This window comes from Lucilia sericata, unplaced genomic scaffold, assembly GCF_015586225.1.
Source record: "Lucilia sericata isolate MDLA Ls3-8-SP2 unplaced genomic scaffold, ASM1558622v1 Contig000292F_arrow, whole genome shotgun sequence".
NCBI classification, from domain to species: Eukaryota; Metazoa; Arthropoda; class Insecta; order Diptera; family Calliphoridae; genus Lucilia; species Lucilia sericata.
In genome coordinates this window covers 31,572-51,162 of record NW_023994317.1, presented here as the reverse complement: position 1 = coordinate 51,162, position 19,591 = coordinate 31,572, and the positions used below count along the sequence as shown (strand labels likewise).

Below are 19,591 nucleotides of genomic sequence, written 5' to 3'. Positions count from 1 at the left end.
TTTAGGTGCTTTTTTTAAAGAAAGTAAAATGACATTCACCACATTCTGATAAACCCGGAGGTGAAAATAACATTAGTACTAGTTGACAATAACAGTTAATTTAAAAATTAATATGTATTATACAGCTGAAGTGGTTCTGACAATCAAAATAAATATTATGACTGATTAATGATGTACCATTAAAGATATAATAAGAAAATAAAAATAGATAGAGGGTTTAGTTTTTAGGTTTACAATAAATCTTTTTAAAGATTTCGATAGATATCGAATGTCGTAATTTTGGTACTGTTCTAATTCTTTTTAGTTTTACAATAAATTAATTCTATATTCTTCTATATTCTAACCAATAATCAAAATAACCATAGTTGTTTCGAAAATTCATTACTATCCAGAAAATATAAAGTTTAAGTGGTCTACAGGCAATATTTTAAAGTGTTGCACACGCAAGACGAAATCAATAAAACGCCCATCTTTTTCCCAGTAGGTTTGAACAAAATTACCTTTCCTAAAATATAGCCTACACATGTGTTTGTTATAAAAATAAATGTATTTAGATAAAAAGAACTTAATAAAGCGTACAAGAAATGATCTTTAAATAAAATGAAAAGAAAAACAAAGTATGTATGTATTTTTATAAATTCAGTCAACCGTTAAATTATAACTTTCACTTTCGATAAATTTACTAGTATATATATGTATATAAAAATTCATTCATTCAAAAATATATAAAAAAGAGCTGGCTCAGCAACATTTCAGTTTTCGTTTTTTTATATCTAGTTGTCCAGTAGTAAAACTAAAAGTCAAAAAAGAAAAAAAAACTCTCAGAATCAATGGAATGTCAAAAACATAAAACGTCACAAGTTTTTTCCTAATACATAATACTATTTGAAATACATACATACAATGCAAACATATGGCCGATTTCATGTCAAGTGACCCAACTTTTGAAACTGATGTCTTTCGATCGGTATGAAATATGTACCAATGTTAGTCCTACTGTAACTCAGAAATTTCTTTACCGATGTTGTTGAAAAATTGTGTCTAAACTAAATTCATCCCGGAAAAATTTCATCGGAAGACATTGATTTCATTTGACATGAAATTCTTTATATGTATGTACATACATATATCATGTATACTACTTCTCTACACTGTTATAGTATGAGAAGTGCCACGCCTCTCATATGTAGTAAATACTAACGCCCTTGTTCATAAATGCTTAAAAACGTTGATGATGGTGAAATAAACGATGAAACAAAATTTTAGAAAAAGTTCAATAGCAAAAAGTTGCTTCTTTTTAACAATTTCGTTCTTGATTTTAGCTCTTTTTATACTAGAAAATTTAAAAAAAAGGTAATTGACAATAAATAGTTATTGGTAATGGTAACATTAGGCTATACCGTAGTATTGTACTCTCGTGTTCAGTACATTAATACGCATCCTACATGAGATTCTTAAAAATTCAAAAAAATTGCCCATAAGGATCCCAGTAAAAACTTTTATTACCATGTAAGGGGTTAAAATGCTAAAATTTACTTACACAATAGCATTTTAAGTCATTATTTTAACACGGTGATGTCATTGGATGAAAGTACTTACCACAAACGATTACATGTAATTAGAAAAAGTAGTCATTGTAACCGCATGAAAAAACATATACAGTTTCTATATCTTCACTGGCAAGATGACTAATGAATTAGAAAGTATTTATATAACACATTATTAGTAAGGCCTTATTAGACTACTTCTATGTAATCCAGATGATATGTAGTTGTCATTGAAAAGTACGTTGTTAGGTAAGTAATTACAATTGAAACCCATTATCTAGTTTTTGCTGGGATTGATTCTTAATTGAACCAATTGAGATCATAAAGGTGGATCACAATTGCAACGAACAAACCATTTTTATTTCTGTTGAATGTCTTAATTAATAAAAATACAAGGAAATACTAATGATCGATATCTCTAAATTTAATTTTCTGATTCTTGTCGTTGCATTTCAATGGAAGTACGAAAATTTAATAAAATCTAACATAAACCTAATTTATTTTCTTAAATATTTAAATCTTCTTTATTTATATTGTCTATGGATTTTCAGCAAATTCAATTACCTACAAACTTGACCGACTATTAGGGTGATCGACTCGTTTTTTTTTTCAACCGGGTTTTTCTGTCTCTTGATTTTTCGAATATCGAATGACCGTTATTTTTACTTTAAAAAAATCTGGTTTCGAATACCTGCTTTGTATTAAAAGGGAAATTATTATATCTTAAATTATAAGATTATATTCCAATTATGTACATTAATAAAAGAAGAATATTTTAAATTTGTGCCTGAAATTAAATAAAAACCCAGTTGGGGTTTCTTGAATTTTATATACATAACAACCAGCTTTTTCCAAATATCAACTATTCGAAAACCGGTTTTTGGATGAATGTCATGTAATCGATCACCCTACTAACTATAAAGTTTATTTGCTTTTGCAATTCTAGAAAATGTAAGTAAAGTAAAAACATGAGATAAAATATAAGAACTAAGTACTATTGCAACATGATTAAATTATATACAATTTGTAGGACAAAATGTGGATCCTTAGTTGTAGCTCTTATTGATTTTATTACTATAAATAAATATAAAATGTTGGCAAATTTCTAAGGGAATTTAGTATTGAAAATATTATAATGAAGAAAATTTAAATTGTTAGTTATTATTGACTGAGGAGAATTTCTGTTAAAGAACTGAATAGGTAAAAAGTTTTTAATATAGATTTAAACAGATTTTAGTAAAAAACATTTTTCTAGTTGATAAATTGCTGAAATATATCTGAATAAAGGTAAAATTCAACACAAATGCTTTATTAAAAAAAAATTCAAGTAAGATGTACACAGAGGGAAAAAGAAATATACACGCCTGTTACCAAATTGACACCAAACTGTTTATAATTTTTCAATACCATCCGTTGTCAAAGTATATACATACGTACGACAACACTATGTAATGTTGACAACATTGCAACAAATTTTATACACATCCGTTGTCTAAATGTTAACAAACGTGGTATGCTCGCTATTGACAATCAATCCGTTGCGTTGTCAACATTACATAGTGTTGTCGTACGTATGTATATACTTTGACAACGGATGTTATTGAAAAATTATAAACTCTTTGGTGTCAATTTGGTACCAGGCGTGTATATTTCCTTTTTCCTCTGTGCATACATACATATATCCTCTATCATAAAATCAGCAATCATCTATAAATTTCTTAGATATGTATAACAAAACACAAAATAAACTTTTAGAAATAATTTTATTATTCATTCATATAACATCCCCAAAAAGCTCGTGTAAAATTAGTCTGTCTGTCCATGTAAATATTGTAATCACTTTAGAAATAAGATAAAATTTTGAACCAACCAATTTCACTAATATTATAAAATTCAATATAATTAAATAACTGCAATACAAATAAAGTGAGGGACGCACAATTCAAGCACCAAGTCCCATATTAGACTTCCATACTGTTCTATACGGTGTAAGGTATCAAACTATACTAAAATTCCATAAATGTTTTTAAATTTGTATTACATAATAGAAAACATTTAACGAATACCATCTAGACAGGATATATCCCCACAATTACTCAATTGATGACAGACGCTACGCTATTCCCCAACAAATAAATTTCTTTTAAATCTCCCAAAAAATTTTTAATAAAAACATTTTGCACATATTTTATACTCATGATAATGTGTAAAATCGTAAATGCCAGTGTTTTATTAATGCTCGACACATTGTATTCATTACATTCATTTTATTTTTACTTGTTCTTCTTTGGTAATAATTTTAAGACGTAAAAAAAACAAAAATTTACATAATAATTTTTCACTGTGTGTTAATAAATGTACAAACGAAAAAAATGTGTGACTCAAGCGAAATGAAAATAACAAAAAACTGTACAAATCTCTATGAAAAGCGAAAGTTTTAAATGTTTTTCTGTTTTTTTTTTCCAGCTCATCTAGTGCCTGCAGACAGACAGATAGATACACACTAAATATGACAAATTGTTTATTACATCTTTGTAGTAAATATAACTATTTACACACCAACAGCAATAACATCAAAAAAAAAAGTTATTTTACTTTTTAGAAAAAAGGTATCATCATGAAAACATGAAAAACATTTAATAACAATTTGCATTAAATGTTGAATATTGTTTTTTTTGTCATCCGTTAGTGGGTTGTGGTGGTCGACCGTTAGAAGCGTTACCGATGAAATAAGTATTGAGTTTTAGTAAGTTTCGTAAAAAATCGGGAATTAATATTTACGTTTTTTAAAATTGAATTAAAAACTCAAAAAAAAAGTAGACAAAAATTAAGAAGGTCCAAATGGTATTAACAGATTCTGGGAAAGGATTTGAGGATTCTTACCCTATCTCTGCCGGTATTTTTAAACACTCCGATGAGCAAGACACATTACTGGAGTAAAAAACAAACACGCTAATCTTTGCGTCTTACCATAGATGCCAAAAATCGAAGGTATCAACGTCAGGTGGAAGGCTTTAGGTCCATAATTAATAATCTTAAGTATTTCGAAAACTAATTTATAAACAAGTAAGGGTGCTATATTCGACTATGCCGAATCTTTTATACCTACTAGCAAAATCTTGTATTATATCGATATTAATTCACATCGGGGTGATGTCTGGAAGAGGATATTGGTCAATTATGAAGCGAACTTTTTAGAACTCGAGAGATTGTCCAATTTCTAAAAACAAATAATTCTTTGTTAAATTATTCCGAATTTACCTTGATTTTTATACGTTTTATTGACAATAAAGTAATTTTCTCTAAGATAAGTTATATTGGTGTATGGTCAATTATGGACCGACCCTTTTATAATTTGATAGAGAGATTTTAGTACATGTAAACCACGTTCATGTCAAATTTCATAAATCTACTTGTATTTCTAATATCGGGTACCCTAGCCCGATATTGTCAATTTTCCCCTTCAACAAATTATTGTTTGATCTTGTATTGTTTGATAGGTATCGGTATAGAGTCTGAACTGCCATGGAATCTAAACACCTAAGCTTGCTTTCCAATTGGCTTTTCGACATGGTTATGAAGCCCATTTTATTTTATGGAGTCTATACCACATCCAGACTTGTTCACGAATGTCGAACTTCACTGGGTACTGGGACAAGCAAATTTTCCAGGGAATAACATAGCGGATGCACTAGCGAAGGCTGGTGCTCGCCTACATATCAACGATGGTGACACAATTGTTGATGTTCCACTTTCCTGCTGTAAATCTCTAATTCAGCAGTATCTTTTTGGGAGTGCTCAAATTAGATGGGCATCCCCGACTACTTGCTCAACTTCCAGACAAGGCTCGCCACTCTATGAAGGCAGAAGTTCTCACAGTTTGTTGGTTCTTTCTAGGGTTGGGCTACGACTACTAGTAGCCTGCTGTAAATCTCTAATTCAGCAGTATCTTATTGGGACTGCTTAAATAAGATGGGCATCCCTGACAGCTTGCTCAACTTCCAGAAAGGCCTGGCCACTGCATGATGGCAAAAGGTCCCACAGTTTGTTGGTGCTTTCTAGGGTTGGGCTACGACTGATAGTAGCCTTACTGACAGGGCATTGCAAAATAGGTGCGCATGCTGCCATACAACGACTTCTGTAGAAGTTGTCATAATGAGGAGGAGACGATTGAACACTTTCTTTGTCACTTTCCCGCCCTCTCGGCTGGTACCTTGGTTAGTCCGACGTTGTACGACACAGTGGATCTATCCAGGGCCCAAATTACGGCATACGATATCGATCGAAATCTCAATAGAATTTAAATGGAGATTTCGATCGATATCGTATGCCATAATTTGGGCCCAGGATTGATGTGATTAGGATAGTATCCTTTGCTCGAGCCTCAAGTTGGTTTGATTCTGCACTAAACATGGACACGTAATGTTACGTGGGTAGGTCGAGATGAGACCTGCTTCAGGGTATCACAACGGGACGAATTATGGACCTAAGTGTGTCAACTCTCTTGTAGACTGCCTCAATATCCTAACCTAAGTTTTATAAGAAATAAAATCATCTATTAAATCCTAAATTTAAAGTGCATCTGTACATATTGACCCTATCTTCATACAATCTCTAACAGCAAACATTTTAATTGTCAATAAATCGTTTAAAAATCGTAGTATTATGATCGGAAATTCAACAAACATTATTCATTCTAGAAATCATTAAATATCGTTTTCCGAAAATCACCCTTATTCTCATGTTAATATCGATATGATTCAGAATACTCTTATCTAATAAAGATTATATCGTGACAATAAATTTTGAAGTAATAATGGCCTAAGGCCATTAAGGGAATTTAAGATTCTGCTTGGTCGTTCTTGAAATTTTTGTGGTTATTACTACCTTATTTAAAGTTTAAACAGTGAAATTGTTATAGCAAATGGTTTGTTGTTATATAGATATAAAGTAGGGTACAAAATGCCCCACCATATTCATCATCAACGTTGGACTTATTTAAATGAAAAATTACACTTGTATTTTACATTTTAAAAACAATGGTATGCACAAACAATGTAGATAAAATTGTAATAATGATAATAACAATCTTAACTGCACAGTATACGAGCGATACTCATTAGCTGGCTATGATGGCTAAGTGTGAATATCAGGGTGCGCCGTAAAAAAAATATTTTGAATATTAATTTAAAATTTAAATAAAACTTGTGTTTTGGGAAACAAATTATTTTACATACTATTAACATTTATATTTATAATAACCTAAGTGAAGATAAACTGTTTTTCTAAGAAGACTTTATAGCGGGGCTTTGATCAATTATAGATCGATTTATAAAAAAAATTTTGTTAACTTATTAAGGCAAAATATCTTCATGTGTTTAAGAAATTTAAGAGCTTTTAAATGATACTTCAAGGGGATAGATGTAATCATCAATTTGAATCAAAATCGAACTACTTAGAAATATTTTTAGAATTGCATGATTGACTATAGAAGTATAATGGATGTAAGACCAATATTCTAAGCAAAATAGTCTAACTATGACTGTGACTAGTGTTGTTTTAGTAACTTTCCTTTTAGGAAACTAATATTTACAAAATTATCATAATTTTCCGAACACCCTAAGATTTAAAGATGGTCAAGAGAAAAATCGAAATAAAGAAAATGAAGATAAAGCAATGTTAATGTACTTTATTTAATTTTGAAGTAAATATTATACATTTTTGTGCACATTATTATTTTTTTCTTCTCCAATTGCAGACAAATAGTCGTGCAGGAGAAAATCATAATCAACAGAGCATGAACGCGAAATTTATTGTATATTTTTTTCTTAAATATAGAAAATGAACTGAAGCTTAATAATAAAAATTCACTTATTTAATGTTATTTAAAATTCTTAAGAACATTGTGAATGATGTTCATGAAAAAACATTGTTAATTTTTTCCGTAAAAAATCTTTACTAAAGAAAGCGGAATTGTTTTAATTCCTCCTATACATTTGAAAAGCATTTTCAAATGTTTTATACGTTATACTCATTTAAATAAATCCCTGTATGACCAAAATGTTCAACTTTGACCCCCTCTAAGTCCGGCAGTTCTTGACCGATAGAGCTGAAAATTTGTGTCTGACCTACTATCCAATAGTACTAAACTTAGAGCAAATTTCGTCAAAATCGATTTTTTGAGTTGGGTCACTTGACATGAAATTCCCCATATCCGAAAATTTAAATTGCTACTTTTTAAGTAAACATTATCTAATATTAATAACATTTTCTGAGAGATTTTATTTCTGACAGTTTAAGTTTGACATTTACATACATACTTTTTAAGTAAATATTGTTATTATTGAAAAACTTGAACTATAAAAAAATTCACTAGAAATTAGAAAACAAAACATTTAATTGATAAAATAAATCTATCTAAATTATAACAAAACAATTCGAATGAAATAACAAGTAAGAGTGTTATATTCGGCGATGCCGAATCTTATATACCCACCATCAAATCGTCCTTATTAATAAACTTTAATATTATCGATCTATGTTGAATCATATGTCATTATTAATATGAACATCAGGGAAATATCTGGAAGAGGGCATTTAATAAGGCATGGTCCGTGCTCTTCCGATTTAAAATTATATATATAATATTATATCAATGTCGGTAGGAAGATTTCAGTTCCCATAACATTTGTATATGTTAAATTGCAGTAATGAGCGTTAAAGCGACCTTATGCTCACACCCCCGTATAAGTCAATTATGGATCGATACTTTCAAAATTTAGAACGATTTTTGTTCATACAAATATTGTTTATGTCGCATTTATGAGACAGTAATGAGCTTTAAAGTCATTTTCTAATGGGAACCTTAATAGGGGCATAGGGTAGGGGCTCATACAAAACTTGTTTATGTGAAATTTCATCGCTGTATCGTATTTGAGCGTTACAGCCAGTAACGAGCGTTACAGTCACTATTTGAGGGGGACCTTATATGGAGGGTGGGGTCAGTTATAGATCGATCCCCATAAATTTTATAGGGGGGTAGGCTGAATTACAGACTGAAACTTAGAGGGAGATTTTAGCTAATAATTACTAATAATAGTCATTTTCTGAAGGGGACCTTATATGGGGGGTAGGGTCAATTATGAACCGATCCTTATAAAATTTTACGAAGAGATTTATGTTCCCATAAAACATGTTTCTGCCGAATTTTATCGGTATTGATGCTACTCTTAGCCAGTTATGAGCGATAAAGTCGTTTTCTGAAGGGGACTTTATATGGGGGTAGGGTCAATTTTGGGGCTATCCTTATAAAATTTTAAAAAGAGATTAAGGTTCCCATTAAACATGTTTGTGCAAATTTCACTGCTATTGACTCTTTTCTTAGCCATTTATGGGTGCTAAAGTCATTTTCTGAAGGGGACTTTATATGGGGGGTACGGTCAATTATGGACCGATTCTTTTAAAATTCTACGAAGAGATTTACGTTCCCATTAAACATGTTTGTGCCAAATTTCACCGGTATTGATGTTTCTCTTAGCCAGTTATGGGCGATAAAGTCATTTTCTGAAGGGGACTTTATATGGGGGTAGGGTCAATTTTGGGCCTATCCTTATAAAATTTTACAAAGAGATTGAGGTTTCCATAAAACAAGTTTGTACCGAATTTCAACGCTATTGATGTTTCTCTTAGCCATTTATAGGCGATAAAGTAATTTTCTGAAGGGGACTTAATATGGGGGGTAGGGTCATTTATAGGCCTATCCTTATAAAATTTTACAAAGAGATTGAGGTTCCCATAAAACATGTTTGTGCCAAATTTCACTGGTATTGATGGTTCTCTTAGCCAGTTATGGGCGATAAAGTCTTTTTCTGAAGGGGACTTTATATGGGGTGTAGGGTCAATTTTGGGCCTATCCTTATAAAATTTTGCAAAGAGATTTAGGTTCCCATAAAACATGTTTGTGCCGAATTTCACAGCTATTGAAGCTTCTCTTAGCCAGTTATGAGCGATAAAGTCATTTTTTGAAGGGGGCGTTATATGGGGGCTAGGCGAAATCGTGGACCGATATTTGTGCAAAATTTCAGTTCGCTAGCTACTTCCATTTGGACTCTATCGTGTTTTCAACAGACAGACGGACGGACATGACTAGATCGTCTTAGAATCTAATAAAAACCCAGAATATATATACTTTTATGGGTCTTAGACGAATATGTCAACGTGTTACAAACGGAATGACAAAAACAATATATCCCCCATCGTTTTTGATGGTGGGTATAAAAACAGCTGCAGCGTTTTCATTAGAAAACCGCAAATGATTTGTGTAGATGATAAATAAACATTACATTTAGTTATGTTTTTGTTAAAACGTAGATATGTATTTGATAAAATGATTGGCATATGTCATACAGTCAAAGATGAATGAATGGTCTGTCTATAATGCATGAAATTGAACTATGTTTGAAAGACCAATAGAAATTTGCACTTTAAATATATTATTTTAAATTTAACAATTTACAGTAATTATTATGCATATGTAATACAGTGGGATTCAAAAGTAGTTTAAATTTTAAATCTATGATATATGTGTCGTAAATTTAAAATTAATTTCGAAAGAAAAATGATTTCCAAAGATCTCTAAAGAATTTGTCAGACGATTAATTTTGAAGAACAAGTCCATTTTTAGGGAGAATATTTGTGGAAAGTTTAATTATTCTACCTCTCCATTTGGGTCTTTTTCTCTAAAATTGATCAAGTTATAAATGTGCGCATTTTAAAACATGGATTTATATCAATAGCATACTGTTAGGTAAGTCTCACGACTAACTTCATAAATTATCATTAGCTATGAGCTTTTCCCATCCAAAACTAATTTTGGGAACCATGTTCGGAAGTGAAAAGTATTCCATCTGAACTATATATATAAAAGCATTACTGGTCTAAAATACCAATATTAACAGGTCTGAACTTCGCCATCGACTTGTTAGCGCATATTTTTTCATATTTAGGTCAGTTTTTGGAGGCTACAAATTTTACTCTTTATACCCTACACCACTTTAGTGGGGAGGGTATATTGGATTTGTGCTGATGTTTGCTAGACCCACCTTAAAGTATACCAATCGGCTTAGAATCGTTTTCTGAGTCGATATATAAAAGCATTACTGGTCTAAAATACCAATATTAACAGGTCTGAACTTCGCCATCGACTTGTTAGCGCATATTTTTTCATATTTAGGTCAGTTTTTGGAGGCTACAAATTTTACTCTTTATACCCTACACCACTTTAGTGGGGAGGGTATATTGGATTTGTGCTGATGTTTGCTAGACCCACCTTAAAGTATACCAATCGGCTTAGAATCGTTTTCTGAGTCGATTAAGCTATGTCCGTCCGTCCGTCTGGCTGTCCATGTAAACCTTGTGCGCAAGGTACAGGTCGCAATTTTCTAGATAATTGGATGAAATTTGGCACGCACGTTTTATTTGACCCATGGTTGAAATGGTTAAAATCGGTCCATTATTTCACCTAGCCCCCATAGAACAGAACCCCCCGAAAAGGGATTCTGAGGTCATAATTATGTCAAATATACAGATATATCGATAAAATACGGCACAACTAAGTTTTATAGAAGTCTTGATGACCCTGCCAAATTTCATAAAGATCGGGCCCCATTTGACCCTAGCTCCCATACAAAGTCCCCTTCAGAAAATTACAATGTCCCAAATTAACTTATAAACACAAATATCGCGATTTAATTCAGCACAATAAAATATTATGTAAATATAAATATATTCACAAAATTTTATCGGGCTTGGTTCATATTTGCCCCTAGCCCCCATATAAAGCCTCTTTCAGAAAATTAGTTTTTCATCCATAAATTGCTTAAATGTATCGGAACAAGGGAATATTGAAGATAAATGCTTTTTTATGAAAAATAAATCACATTTAATATTCATAACTGGTGTAGGGTATCATATGGTCGGCCACGCCGGACTATACTTTCTTACTTGTTTTACACATAATTTTATATCTTATGTTTTTTTATTTAGGGATATTTAAAGTTTTTTTTTCAAAATTTTTTTAAAATTTTTAGAATGTTTTCAAAAATCCTATTAAATTAGTTCATCAAACTATGGAGGGAATATACCCAGCAACATATTTTCAAATTTTCGTAATGTAGCTAATGTAGTTAATTCATACATTACTTGGTAATGTGTGGTCGTTATCAATAACATTTATTAATATTTTTAATAGGATTTGTAGCTAATCGTCTAGCGCGTATGTCTAATGAAGAATTACTTAATAATTCTAACTAACCCTGGTCGACATTAGAAGTTTTCTGAACAAATTTCGAATTTTACATTTGTGTAAAAATCATTCCAAATAGCACGATAAATAACTTTTAAATAGAGCATAATCACAGAAAATAACTGTACAAAGGTTTTTTGAGCTTTTCAATGTTAAAAAATCATTAAAATTTTAATTTTTGGTGCATATTTTATAAATTTTAAAGCATATTTTTGGTTTCCCTGCTCATAACAGATAGTGGGTGTGGCATTTGCCATTTAAAGAAATTATTATATTTATATATCTGAGAGCATATTTTATAAATTTTAAAAGCCTATTTTTGGTTTACTTCTTCATAACTGATAGTGGGTTTAAGGAAATTATTAAATTGGTATATCTGAGAAAACAATTTTTTTCGAAGTCACTTAATTTTTAGGAAAAAAATGGCCGAATCAGCAATAGGGGTGTGGTACCTCCCATGTGAACTGAATAAAAAAATTCGTATATCTGATAAACTATTACAGCTAAATTCCTCAAATTGTGGGGTGGCACCTCTCATATGAATAAAAATACAAAAATGCATATATCTGGGAAACTATTAAAACTAGAATACTCAAATTTAGCATGAAGAACTCTGACATCTACGTATATAACATTTGAAGAAAAAAATGGGCGGATTAGCAATAGGAAGCTTGGAACCTCCTATTTGATCTAAATGCAAGAAATCATATTAGAGGTAGAATTTTGCATGTGTAACATTGAAATCCATACCCAGTAAAAACTTTCATTACCATGTAAGGGGTTAAAATGCTAAAATTTACTTACACAATAGCATTTTAAGTCATTATTTTAACACGGTGATGTCATTGGAGGTGAGTACTTACCAGAAACGATTACAAGTAATTAGAAAAAGTAGTCATTGTAAATCGCATGAAAAAACGTATACAGCTTCTATATCTTCACTGCCAAGATGACTAATGAATTAGAAAGTATTTATATAACACATTATTAGTAAGACCTTATTAGACTACTTCTATGTAATCCAGACGATATGTAGTAGTCATTGAAAAGTATGTTGTTAAGTAAGTAATTACAACTGAAAGCCATTAACCAGTTTTTGCTGGAAATTAAATATAAAAATTCATATATGTATCTGGAAAAGAGCTAGAAACCTCAACAAACAACTCTGAAATCCTTGTAAACATTTGCGGAGAAATTAGCGTTTGAATAAAGTGAGTGAAAATATCTGGCGTAGCAATACATATGAAGTAAATACAAAGAATCGTATATCTGGAAAACTACTAGAGCTACAATCTTCAAAAATTTTAAATTTTAAAGTGGGATTTTTATTATATAGTGTTTAGGTATAGTTAGTGTAAATCGAACCAAATTTTCATAAATGAGTAAATCATTGTACTAAACTCTGCAAGAATAAATTCATGATTAACGCCAGCCCTAGAGTAGGGCATAATATAGGCAAGCATGTATGAGTATTCCTAAATTCTAATTTGTTTTACATTACTTTATCATTGTATTGAGACATTTTTCAATTCAAGATGTGTGATCAACTGACCGTGAAAATTGAAAATTACTTAAAACAATTGAAATGAAAAATTTAATCTACTGCAGTAGCAGAACAAAAAAAAAAGAAAACAATCATTAAGTCTAAAGAAAATTGTAACAAAATAATTATATGTCTATGGTTTTGTTTTATTTTTTTTGTTGACAAAATGGGTGGACAAATTAAAGAAATGTGGTCTGTAAATTTGTGGGTTGGTAGGACAGTACTTACTAAAATATACAGTTTTGATTTGAAAATTCATAAACAAAACAATGGTATAAATTAGATAAAGTTTGATATAAATGAAATTAGTTGACAACTGTTAAAAGAGCTTGCAACATAGCAAACAAAAATTAGCCAAAGAATTGGCTGGCGGTCAAGGAAAATAAAACTACTAAACGTGTCATTTTCATAAGAAAACATTTTAAATCGAACAACAGATATGCTGAAACAAAGTGTTTTTATTACCTTAATTTTTAACCTCCTTATAAATTATTGTCATACATCTTTGCCAGAGGATATTGCCAATTTATCGGATGAATGTTTAACAAACTCTTTGGAAACTTCCGTCTATTGTCGAGGCTCACGCGCCATTAATAATATTATCAATAATTTAAGTAAAACTGATAAACCAATTGTCATTGTACGTGGTTTGGAAATTGTACCATCATCAAATGGACATATTAATAATAATAACAATACCGCGGATAGTGATATAAATAATAAAAATAAAAAATCCAATGCTGTGGGGGAAGGTGATACAGATGATACCTTTCTAGGACGCTTCTCTCGCTATTTGCGTACACATGAATTGAATATAAAATTTTCCGATTTGATGTCTTCAGACGAAAGTGAACATTTTTTGGCACGTGATGTAGAGCAGAATGGAATGCAAATGAATCCATCGGATGGTAAGTCACTGATTGTTATACTGACGTTGACAAAAAAAGTATGATGGACAAAACGTCAAACAAAATGTGTTTTATGGCACGTGTCATCATGGATTCATGTATCACAATCAAATGTACATCGATATGTGTACAAATCTTGTCATTACATTTTTTTCCTAAAAATATCATGTTTTGGTTGAAGAAATTTTTGTTTGTGATATATCACGATTATTTAACGTGATAATATGTATTTGGTCATTGAACTGAATTTTTATTCATTATTTTTTTTTTTTGTTTGTTTACTTTGGCTGGTGTTATAATGTCATTTTGTATGCAAATGACAATTTTGACAGTGTGTAAATTTTATGGTTTTTATGTAAAATTTTATATCAATTATATGTATAATGTTTAAATGTGTGGTAAAGCGCATTTTAAACATTATCAATTATTGTAGTGAATACGAAATTAAAATTAGAAATTTTTTGATATTTTTTTTATAAAGTCAAGGTTTTTATTTTCACTTAATTTACAAGTATTTTAGTAGTTCAAGATCACAGTGGGTTTTTTTTTTTTGTAATAACAAATAATGACTCATAATTACTTTCTTTTATTATGGCGTACTTTTTTATTTAAACAGCGCTATCTAAACACTACTAACTAACTAACTAATATCGCTCATGAGAGAAATAGAAACGAACTGAACATTAATGAACTAAACTGAACATGAATGAATGAATACAAGAGAGCGAAATTAATTTTTCGCTAATGAAACGTAAACTGTTTTATTATAAAAAAAATTATGTACGTTTCATCAGCGAATTTAATTTTTCGCTCTTTAAATTAAATATCTCTCGCGAGATTTATTACTTCAACTAATTAGAGAATGCAATCTGTCGATCGTCTTTTATGTATCTTATCCCTTCTGGGGGAAATCTTAAACTAAAGTTTGAATAAAATATAAATTAAAAAAAATTTATTGCTAACAGACAATATCTCAATGAATACAAGAGATTTTTAAAGAATTCAAAATATATTTTATGGAAAAAGAATTCTGGATTAGGCAGAACGGTTTTTTGGTGATCTAGGGACAATTTGTAAAAATCTGAAAAAAAAAAATCTGTAAGGTTTTTTTTTTCAAAACTAAAATTTTAAACCCAAACATATTTTAAATTATTCGATTGATTAAGAATAATATCGTAATATGAACACAGAGGGAAAAAAGACGTTTTAAAATAATACACGACTGGCATAATTTTTCAACAACATCCGTTGTCAAAGTATGTACGTCAAGATATGTACGGATAGTTGTCAAATCAACAACAAAAATTAAAAAATACACGACGTTATCAAATCTACAAAAAACATTAATAATGTGTTACCAAAGTGACAACGCTATCAGAACGTTGTGTTGTCGAAATGACAACAATTCCTTATCGAAATCACAATGATGTATTGTCAAAATTACACCAAGCTTAATCGCAATGACAACAATGCGTTGTGGCAATAACAACGATGCATTGTCAAAATTACAAAAGGTCAAAGTGATAACTGGGTGTTATTTAAATTTTATAAACATCCGTTGTCTAAATGTTAACAAACGTGGTAAGCTCATTTTTGACAACAGATTGTATCAATTTCGGTACTTTTCTTACGGCTTTTCCCTCTGAGTATAAATCTGTAAATAATGTGAATTGGTCCTCGTTCAAAAACTGAAGTCTAGGTTATCATATAATCGAATATGACCAATTAAAATTTCTAATTTGTTTTCATTTTAATATTAATATTATATTTTGTGTTTAGCAATTAAAATTCTTTGGTATTTCTACTTTTATATTCCAAAAGCATGTTTCCAGTTTACATAATAAAAATGTAATTTTTCATTTTAAAAGGAATATTTTTTGAAATATTTGTTTTTCCTCATTTTTACTTTTCATGTTATCAAATAACTACAAATGGCATAAAATTAAAATGTAAATCCAAAATCAACAGAAGCACGAAAAAAAGACAAAGGCAACGGCATGATTATGGCACTCGGTTTGATGATGTCTAAAATGATGGCTGTCATGGGTCTGGGTGGCATCGGTGCATTGGCTATGAAAGCATTGGGTGTTGCAATGACTGCACTAATGATGGCGGCAATGGTTGGTGTAAAATCGTTGGCAAATCAGGGTCATGAATCATCACACAGTGTGCAGTATGTATCAGCGGATGGTCATCATCACAGGAGAAGGCGACGCAGTAACAATCATAACATTAATATAGCAACTGTATCAGAGAAGGATGTTAAAATGGAATTACCATCACTGGTCTATAGAGGATGGCAAAAGTGATAAAGTCATGGGAAAGTTATTCCGTTAAAGTGTTATTCTGTTTTTGTATTATTAAATATGTTGATAGTTTATTTATTGTTATAGTATTTAGAGGGGTTTTTTAAGTATTTATTTATTTATTAAAAGAAGTTGTGAAAAATAATATATATAGACATTTTTACTTATTTTTATATATTTTTTTGAAATGAAAAGTTAAACTTAGTATTCCGATATTTACATAAACAAGCCTTTAGTTAAGTTTCCTACATGATATCAGTAGTAGATACGTTTGATCTAATGTTTGTAACCCATCAAAATGAATACAAATTGATATTTTAAGAAAATTTATTAACGATAAACTGATTTTCTTGACGAGGTCTGTATAGAAACCAAGCTTTTCATAAAATTTAGAAAAGATGTGATCAAGATCAAATTTAAGCATCATATAGAGAAAAAATTACACTTATTTTCCTCACAATCGGCCTATAATTAGCCGTAGTAAGACGCATACATGTCGGTATCTATATGAAATTCTTAACTTTTTATCAGAGTAAGTAATTTTTGCACTCGTGAATATTATCTTATTTATTTCTCTCGTTATACAGCTCATTTCACGAGGATTTTCTTTTAAACTCGGGAGAAGTATTTTTATTTCAACTCTTCATTTTTTATGTTCACTTCATGAGTGATATCTATGTATTTTGATTTTTTAATTCATCTCCCGAGAGATATCAAAAGGAATAGAATTTGAGTAAAACTCACATTCAAAAGATGTGTGCGGCAAAACCGGTTTTACGGCGGTGTAAAAAACAAAAAATTTATGAAAAAAATGTGCATGTGTGTGAGGTTGTAAAAAAAGAAAAAAGATGAGCGTGTGTGTGTGCATGCTTGTGCGAAGAAATATGTTTTTGACTTTATGTCAGTCATGGGCAAACACATACCACCATGTGTATATTTGTGTGCGTTAAGCAGCAGAGAGATGACTGCACGTTATAACAAAATGGTGGTACACTGAGAAAAGTTTTGAAATTTGTTTTCTATTGCAAATACTTTTTACGACGAGAAAAACTCATGAACTTTTGGGCATTTTAAACAAAAATGGAATAAAGGGAAAGAGTTTTTCATTTAAGAAAAGTAGTAGTATTTTTAAAAAGTAGTATTAAATAAAACTACTGAAATATCATTAAGAAAATCACGACTTTCTATTCGATTTCGAACTTTTAAGGGATATTACCGAGATATTAACTGAACTTAATTTAAAGTTCAACTAATCTATCCAAATCAATGTTTCCTTTATATTCCTTAATACGCAATAAGTCACCAATGTGTTGATCGGTTAACCTATTCCGCAATTTACTTAAAATCAGTTTCATACTTGAGAATGCCACCTCACAGTTATATGTGGTGCCAAACATGGAATATAGCTTATATATTTCGTTTTTTAAATTGAAATATTTTGTAACATCTATCTTTTGCCAAAATTTTTCCCCAGATTCCATAGGAACTTCAAAATCATTACGCATTTTATGCAATTCTTCGTGAAGAAAAGCATCTTGCTCTTCTATTTCACATCTAAGGGGATTATCATGTATTTCTATTGTTTTTTTTTTTATAAATTTTAAGTCTTGAAATCTGTCATTGTAATTCTTTTTTATGGATTCAACTATTTTGGCGTATTTCTGAATACAATCAAACGTATTAAAATTAAATTCTATGAATATTGATGAAGTTTTCTTAAGATTTGATATACTATTACTTTTTAATTGATTTATTAAGAGATCTAATTTTGTACTAAATTGGTGAATAATTCTATTCAAATGAAATATTTTTATATTTTTACCTTGCAGGCATAAATTAAGGTCATTTAATATCTCGGTAATATCACATAAAAATGCGAAATCTAATAGAAAGTCGGGATTTTCAAGACAATTAGTAAGGTGTTTTGTATCTTTATTGGATAAAGTTTTTAAAAATTCGAGTACTTCTTTTCTTAAATGGAAAAGTCTTTCCAAACTTTTGCCTCGACTTAGCCAACGGACTTCGGTATATAAAAGTAAATCTCCATAATCCGAATTAAGGTTTTCTAGAAAATCTTTAAATTTTCTGTGTGTCAGAGAATTGTGCCCCCCTCTTATTATATTTATTATTTTTACAACAACATCCATTGTATTTTTCATACCCAACTCTTTGGAGAAAAGAGCTTGTTGGTGTATGACACAATGGAATGCTGGGCAATTTATTCCATTTTTGTTTAAAATGCCCAAAAGTCCTTTATTTTTGCCTCTCATTACCTTTGCTCCATCCGAACATATTGAGGTTAATTTATTTTTGTCAGCAAATGCAAAAACATTAACATCTAATGCATCATACAGAACTTGTCCTGTTACATGACCATGAAGTGAAACCACTTCAAACATTTCTTCGAAGCACTCTAAATTTGCATTAACTGTTTTAATACAAATAATTAACTGGCAAATATTATTGATATCCGTACTCTCATCTAGAGAAATCGAAAAATATTTGCAATTAATTAATCTTTCTTTTGCTGACATTTTAATAAATTTGCTTATATCTTCCGTTCTTCTTGTTATAGTACGACGAGATAATGATGGTATATCCTGGCAGAGTTTCATAGTTTCATGGCATTTTTCTCCAAAACAACTCAAAATATCTGTAGTTAAATTTAAGAAAAAAATGCCATCCTCAAATGGGCGACATTGTTTTGCTAACGATAAAGCAACTACATAAGATGCCTTTTTATGAGGCAATGATTTTTTTTGGCTATTTAAAGGAAGATTGTTGCAATTATTTGCTGTTGTTTCATTAATTATAAATTTTAAGAAAAACTCTGCTTTTAATTGCAACAACTTTACTTTTCTGTCATGTCCCCTAAGGTCATTTAAGGGTCCATGGCAAGTTTCATAATGCCTTTTCAAAAAAAATAAAGCTTTTCTACATATAATTTTATAACATACGACGCATTGTGCCTCACCGTCCATGTT

The 19,591-nt window shown here is 30.3% G+C and overlaps 2 protein-coding genes across 2 annotated transcripts; one reads left to right on the top strand and one right to left on the bottom strand.

Annotated features, from left to right (window-relative positions):
* The first annotated feature begins 13,832 nt into the window (after nucleotides 1-13,832).
* On the top strand, nucleotides 13,833-16,610 carry LOC119603315. Its single transcript, XM_037955319.1, has 2 exons — nucleotides 13,833-14,301; nucleotides 16,270-16,610. The coding sequence occupies exons 1-2, from the start codon at nucleotides 13,833-13,835 to the stop codon at nucleotides 16,608-16,610; spliced, it is 810 nt and encodes a 269-aa protein (XP_037811247.1).
* A 16-nt stretch (nucleotides 16,611-16,626) lies between these two features.
* LOC119603314 lies at nucleotides 16,627-19,222 on the bottom strand. The gene is made up of 2 exons (XM_037955318.1): nucleotides 18,881-19,222; nucleotides 16,627-16,647 (listed from the first exon to the last, which is right to left on the bottom strand). The coding sequence occupies exons 1-2, from the start codon at nucleotides 19,220-19,222 to the stop codon at nucleotides 16,627-16,629; spliced, it is 363 nt and encodes a 120-aa protein (XP_037811246.1).
* Nucleotides 19,223-19,591: the final 369 nt, after the last annotated feature.